This window comes from Myxine glutinosa, chromosome 9 (assembly GCF_964187855.1).
Source record: "Myxine glutinosa chromosome 9, kmMyxGlut1.1, whole genome shotgun sequence".
NCBI lineage: Eukaryota > Metazoa > Chordata > Myxini > Myxiniformes > Myxinidae > Myxine > Myxine glutinosa.
Window position 1 is genome coordinate 105,393,382 of NC_136269.1, and position 7,624 is coordinate 105,401,005.

The 7,624-nt window shown below is 42.4% G+C and overlaps 1 protein-coding gene across 1 annotated transcript in view; it reads left to right on the plus strand.

The window, feature by feature from the left end:
• LOC137435149 (beta-arrestin-1) overlaps nt 1-7,624 on the plus strand; it is a 154,716-nt gene that overhangs the window by 89,876 nt on the left and 57,216 nt on the right. The window contains exon 5 of the mRNA XM_078784631.1: nt 2,959-3,003. Within this exon, the coding sequence (XP_078640757.1) occupies nt 2,959-3,003 (45 nt within the window). The remainder of the gene's footprint in view (nt 1-2,958; nt 3,004-7,624) is intronic.

Consider the following 7,624-nt stretch of genomic DNA (forward strand, 5'->3'; position numbering starts at 1 on the left):
GATGAAACGGTGGTGGTTTAGGTATTCTATTCGCCAATTGATTAATAATTTAATTATTTTACGATTATTATTATCTTTATTTTCACTATTGATCATTTATTTATTTTCTTTCTCATCTGGGCAATATCTCAGGCACCTTTTGAGCAAGAAAGCTGATATTTGGACAAGACAGTGACCAAGTGATGTGGCTTTAAAGGATATTTTTGATTTATTGATTTATCAATTAATTGATTAATTATTTAATTTTTCCGATCAATGACTTATTTAATTAATTTTCAAAAAGTTACAGCTTTGGATGACACACTGGTGGTTTAGGTATGCCATTGATTTTAATTATGCAATTAATCAATCAATTATTGTACACCTCTTCCTCCCAATAGGGTCTCTATGAGCTGCACGGCGGTATCGTCAGGCGCCGAAGGTGCCCCGGCAATGCCGTGCTGTAGTATATTTATTTATTTGGCATGGGGGCGGTGTACTTTGTATGTATCTGTACTTGTATTTAAAAAAAAAAAATCAATTACATCATGTGCGTGTGTATATATTGTTACTGCCTGAGGTTCTGGTCTACTATGAGGGGGTTAGCCTCCGTTTCCTCCCAAACTTACCGAACCTGAGGTTGCCACACACGGATAACTTCATACTTCGGCAGGTTGTGAACCAGCAACTACGAACGCCAATTGGTCCGTCACGCGATAGCAGGATCCAATCATCTGACACTGCTTACCTGTACCACATGACGGTTGCAATCGGGGAACGTACCCTCCGGCAGTGTACCACTTTTGTTCCTGGATGGAAATTTAGACGGCCGAGCAACCGTTGGCACCTGACGGGCTGATGCTAATTTTGTTACAGATGATTGCTACTCTAGGTGTGAGCAATGTTGGACCAATGAAAGAAAGGACATTCACGGACAGTTGGAAAGGAAATGTATAACGATTCGATTTATTATTCTCAGGGACCTGTACCTGTATGGTGGTTTCCATAACTTCTTAACAGTTTCCCAAAACCGAAACTATATGTATATATACTGCTGGACCCCACTGTTTGCGGTTCCGCCATTCGAGGGTTCCGCGTATTAACGGGTGATAAAATGTGAAAGTGTCCTGCTTTCGCGGAAAAGTGTCCTGCTTTCTCTATTCGCGGAAAAGTGTCCTGCTAAATTCGCGGGTTGTTTTTCTATTCGCGGCCGTGTTCCGCGAAATCGCGGTTTTTCAGGGGCATTGAAACAATGCCGTGACATACATTCGCAGGATTTTCATTGACCTTCGTGGATTATCGTCGCCATTCGCGGATTTTGCCTCACCGTTTGCGGTTTGGTCCTCTCTATTCATGGATTTTTGCGACTCGGGAACCTAAACCCCCTTTTTCCATTGAAACAATGCCCCGCTATTCGCGAATTTTCCAGGAGTGTATCCCCCGCGAATAGCAGGGTCCGAGGGTATATATATATCTATATATATACATATATATATATATATATGTATACATATATATATATATATATATATGTATACATATATATATATATATATATATATATATATATATGTATATATATATACACCCTGCAAAAAAAGAAACGCAAAACTGCAAAAAAAAGAAATGCAAAAGTGATTTTAGATGTATATTTTATATATCATATAAATAATCAACAGATGGTAATCGATTGTTCAAAATTGGCACACATCATTCTCATTGACCCAGGTTCCATATGGCACACATGGAACAGTAGATTTTCAAGGTGAAGGTCATCTGTGCTCAATATCTTGTATGGCCACCATTCGAGTCCAAAACTGACTGGCATCATCGTCCGATGGAAGCAATCAGATCCCGAATTGTGGCCTGGTGAATGTTCACCCACTCTGCCTGCAGTGCTTGTGCCAACTGTCGGAGGTTCTGTGGTTGTTGCTGACGTGCTCGCAGTCGTTGATCCAGTGCATCCCATAAATGTTCGATTGGGTTTAAATCTCGAGACCTGGAGGGCCATGGTAGGACCTGGATGTTGTGATTCCTCAAAAAGGCTGTTGTCAGTCTTGCCGTATGAGGCCGGGCGTTGTCTTGTTGGAAAATGACGTTCGCTTGTTGCATAATGGGAAGGACGTGTGGCCGAAGAATCTCATCCGTGAGCCGGGCATGTTTTCGCTGTTCACTTGCTGTAAGATTGTGATGGCATGCAAATGAAAACCCAACGTTTTTATAGCCCAACAAGTGATGTTGCACGTGCATGTCATGTTGGTGTGTTTCGGCACCAGGCTCTCACGTGGTTGTGTTTTTGCGATTGTTCCATCTTTTCGCCAAATTTCTGCAGTACCTCATTCTTTCCACACAAATCAATCCCAATCCATGCAGAAATGACCAATTCATTTTTGGTATTAATTTTGTATGGATATCGGCAACACTCTGTCAGATATTTACGATTTTACTACTTTTCCGTTTCTTTTTTTGCAGGGTATATATATACATACGTACACGTATGTACCATACTTTTCACAGAGCGTTTATACTGCCGAAACAGTTTCTTGTCAAGGGTTATACTAGGTAGTATGTCCTGGCTTTCCTTTTAAATACTGAATGCCAAGCAAGGAAGCAGCACGTACCATTCAAAAAAGTATTTGGTATGACTCGGCTGAGGTGTCAACCACCGACCTCTGAGACTCAGCAGACACTCAATAAATTTAATAAACAGGAATAAATTCCTGTGAGGGTATAGTTGAAAAATTTTCACTTCATTCTGTGTGTAACAACATAGTCGACAAACACAATTGTTTACTGGATTTTAAACATGATGTTTCGTGAAGCAAAATAATTGTGATTTAGTGTTTATCATTGAAGTAACAAGCAATTTGATGTTTATGACATGTTTATTGTGGACCTGTTATATTTCTGACCTTTGGAATGGCTTGTTCTGGGGATTTGTTATTGTTCAGCAAAGGAAACTGAAATTCTACTTTGCAGATGGAGTGGTTCTTATCGACCCCACGCTCTTATCTTCAAAGCAAGGTACAATCGTGTTTTAAAACAGCCATGGTAATTGTTAATCGCCACTCTGTGATCCTCTCCTTTACATTTCTACATCACTACCAATCATCACTCATCTCCAATTTCATGCAATGAAAAGAGTACATTCCTTAAGTTAGTAACACTCAAAACTAGAATGGCACTCATTGGAGAGCATACATCTGCCTGGTTGGCCATATCACTCAATGGTGAAGAATAATTAAAACAAGCGTTACGCCAAGGTCCCCCGTCGGGGAAGTGATGTGAGTTGACAAAGTGGAAGACGCAGATAACATGCTGTGATATGATATTCCGCTCACAAGGTTCAGACATACATGGCGGCGGCCATCTTTGATTTTGACGTGGCGACCCAATTTACAATAGGGTTCTTCCTTATGCCTAGATACACCCACACACCAGATGAGAAGTTGGTACTTCGCTTATTTTTCAAGATATTCCGCTCACAAGGTTCAGACATACATGGCATCAGACATACATGGCGGGGGCCATCTTGGATTTTGATGCACTCACACACCAAATTCGAATGCGGTCCTTCGCTTACGCATGCACGCATGCACACACGCACGCACGCACGCACGGGCGGACGGACGGACACACGGACGGAGGGGAAAACCATAGTCCCCCTTTCGCTCCGCGGTGCGACGGGGGACAAATATTTTCCTAGCTGGATCCGGATCCGGAACTTCAACAAAATTGAATCGATTCTTTCTTGTCACACACACAACCTGCCCAACAACTTTCGTCCAAATCCATCCATAACGTTTTGAGATATCCTGCTATGTATCGTTTTCGGTCCTTTCTCCCAATGGTGACGAATCACTTAAGAAATTAAATAATCCACATATCCGAATCCATATTCAGATCTTCACCAAAATCGAATCGTCCTTGTCAGACACCGAACCGGTCCACCAAGTTTCGTCCAAATCCGTCCACAACTTTTTGAGCTATTTTGTTCACAAACAAACAAGCAGACAGAGAAACAGACAGGGGGTGAAAGCATAACCTCCATCCACCTTTGGTGGCGGAAGTAACATAACAATGTCACAAATACATTGGGATGGAGTAAAAAAAAGTTTACAGAATTGAGATGAAAACTGCCACCCTTTAATTTTACTAGGGCATGCCCGTACTATATATAAGCTAGGACGTGCCCGTACGTGGGTGCCCGTTCCTTGCCAAAAAATAAAAAATAAAAAAATTTGTGTAGGGGTGTGTGTGTGTAAACATCCTAGGGCGTGCCCGTACGTGGGTGCAAAAAAACATGCGTGCAAACAACAACAACAAAAAAAAACTTTGAAACCACGTGGCAGTAACGACCACAGAACCCCCCCCCCCCCTCTATTTACATGAATGGTTTGGTCCATTCGCAACGACCACAGAACCCCCCCCCCCCCTCTATTTACATGCAATGGTTTGGTCCATTCGCAACGCCAAAGCGAACGGCGAACGGCTAAATCGCCATAGCTCGGTAAGTACTTGTCCGATTAATTTCAAACCTTGAAAAGGCACATCCTCGGGTCCCCAGCAATATACCTGGCAAGTTGCAAGTATATCGGACCCGTGGTTGTCGAGAAACAGCGGTCACAGACAAACAAACAAACACACAGAGATTACTGGAATTATAGATAGATGCCCACTTTATTGTCCCCCGTCGCACCGCGGAGCGAAAGGGGGACTATGGTTTTCCCCTCCGTCCGTCCGTGCGTGCGTGCGTGCATGCGTGCGTGCGTGCGTGCGTAAGCGAAGGACCGCATTCGAATTTGGTGTGTGGGTGCAACCCACGTCAAAATCTAAGAAGGCCGCCGCCATGTATGTCTGATGCCATGTTTGTCTGATGCCATGTTTCTCTGAACCTTGTGAGCGGAATATCTTGAAAAATAAGCGAAGTACCAACTTCTAATCTGGTGTGTGGGTGTATCTAGGCATAAGGAAGAACGCTATTGAAAATTGGGTCGCCACGTCAAAATCCAAGATGGCCGGCTTGCGTCTGCCACTTTGTCAACTCATCACTTCACCGACGGGGGACCTCGGCGTAACGCTTGTTAATCTTGTATTTCCATGAACCTTTGCTGAAATAAATGGCTTTCATTTTAGCTTTCCAGGAGTGTGTTCCAGTGGTGTGTTCCGTTAGCAAGCAGTGTGTTCTTACCGCTTACCAAGTGGATTGCTTGATTCAAAGCTCTCAAGCAAGCACTCCAATGGAATGGAGTGCTCGGCACCGCTTCACAGCATGGTCGTCTTCATGGAAACACTAATATTGTGGTACTCGAGAAAATGCTCTCTGGGCCATCGTTTTCAGGTTCACTCGATCCTCTTTCAACAACTTCCCAAAGGAATTTATTGTGTATGCAGCGGCTACAGAGTACGAGCAAGAGCCAAGAGGGAAAGAAAGATAAATAAATGGGGAGTCAGAAGGAGGAGCCTCCTGCCAAGCTTATCAATGGACCCTACCATTGTGCATTTTGGGAAGAGGGTAGGAGGGGTTTTGCATGCTTGTGGATTTTCACGAATGAGGATTAAAAGTACGTATAAGCAAAAACTGAAGTATGAAATGCACGTTTCAATAAAATTATGAGTATAGATAACAGGGGTTTATCTGATCATTTTGTTGGTTGAATCCGGCCATGGCGGCCATTTTGTATAACACGGGGAAATACCTCTCTTCATCGCCTGCTCCTCTTGCCGAAAGGCTGATAAAGTGGTTGATACGGAACGGTTGGCTTGGCAAGTGATAGCAAGCTGTTTGCTAACGGAACACACCCAAACCTTTGAGTGCTTGCTCCGTTTGCCAAGCGATTTATACGAAACAGCGGATTTGGAGAGAACTCTACAAGAAACTTGTTAACTGAATGCACCGCTGATCTTCCACAGGTTTTACACCGGAAGTTGTAGATATTAGAGCTTATACACCACCCACTTATTTTCTGTGTTCTATTGTACAACGTGTCTGCAAAGTAAATTGCAAAAACATTTTATGAATCTTATTTATCCAGAATTTTTTTTCCTTGTTCATAGGTTTTTGTTTGAGGTTGTTTTTCATTGTTAAAAATGCCATTGGACCAAATGCTAGCAGATGAGAAAACCAGCTTGAGGTAGATCCCAAGGACCCCACCTACAACATCCATCCAAAGGTTGTTGTTGATTAGCCCCAGTCAGTTCTACTCAAACAGGCCCACGACACGAAGTTAGCAGATCGATCTCACTGGAGCGATCTAGAGATCCTTCATTACTCCCGTCAGGGAGTAATGCATTCGATCGTGTGTGTGTGTGTGTGTGTGTGTGTGTGTGTGTGTGTGTGTGTGTGTGTGTGTGTGTGTGTGTGTGTGTGTGTGTGTGTGTGTGTGTGTGTTCGTGAACAAGATACCTGTATCTGGAAAAGTTCTGAATGGATTTGGATGAAAACTGGTGGGATGATTGCCCTTGGGATAAGGGACAAATGTTTCGTTTTGGTGAAGCTCAGGATATTATTCCGGATCCAGGAATTATTTGAAGGATTTTTTAACCATTGGAAGATAGGGCTCATTTGTTTTTAACATTATCTTCTATATATTCTATATTTAACATTGTGATATGAAAATAGTTTTCATATTTGTTGGAAATGTAGTTCAAACTTGTGGTTATGCGTTAGAGCGGTGTATTTTGTTAAGCAGCGTCGTCTTCAATGTTCATTTTTTTTTCTAATAAAGACATATTCTGTCATTTTAAAACCACCAAAGTGTGTATTAGGTTTCCCCGTTTCATAAAATGTATCGTTTGATACGTATAATGCTTTAAAACTTTTTTCTTTTTTTGTTTTTTTACCTCTGAAGAGATATCAACCTTTACCTCAGCGAATGTCAATCGCGGTGTCAGTATTTGATGAACTTATAAGACTTAGGTGAGTTATAAGTGTGACCAGCATGTGCACGGGATTCTTCCCAGAAGAATGAGTGGTCGCATTAGCTTGTACGACTTAAAATGAGCGAGTTGTGTTTTCACGTTTGGGCCAGTTTTACATGTTGTATCCCTAAGGAATGAAACGAACGTTTTGCCTGGCTTACAATTTTATTTGAAGTCACACATGCCTCAAAATACACTCACTTATATAGAATTGAACGCTGAATCCGAAAATGTAAGTGAAATTGCCTCTTTTTTTTTTTACATAATCTATATATATAAAACACAGTTTGTGTGTGTGTGTGTGTGTGTGTGTGTGTGTGTGTGTGTGTGTGTGTGTGTGTGTGTGTGTGTGTGTGTGTGTGTGTGTGTGTGTGTGTGTGTGTGTGTGTGTGTGTGTGTGTGTGTGTGTGTGTGTGTGTGTGTGTGTGTGTGTGATGTGTGATGTTACCGATAGACTCCGAAACGGAGAGGCTCACGTGCTTGATATTTGGCATAGACATGGCCATTGAGCCTGGGACGAACATGGCTGAGACCATATTTGACGAGATCCATATTTTTTATTCATATTTACGTCAGCGCATTTCAGCGAAGTACCCGCTAATCTCAGCCGGTGCCAGAGCTCGCTGATTCGCTCAGAGCGATCACGTGATGTTCCATCTCGTCACACGTCACACGTTTGCACGTAATTCAGGGCGAAAAGCGATTACGGTTTTTCACCTTTATG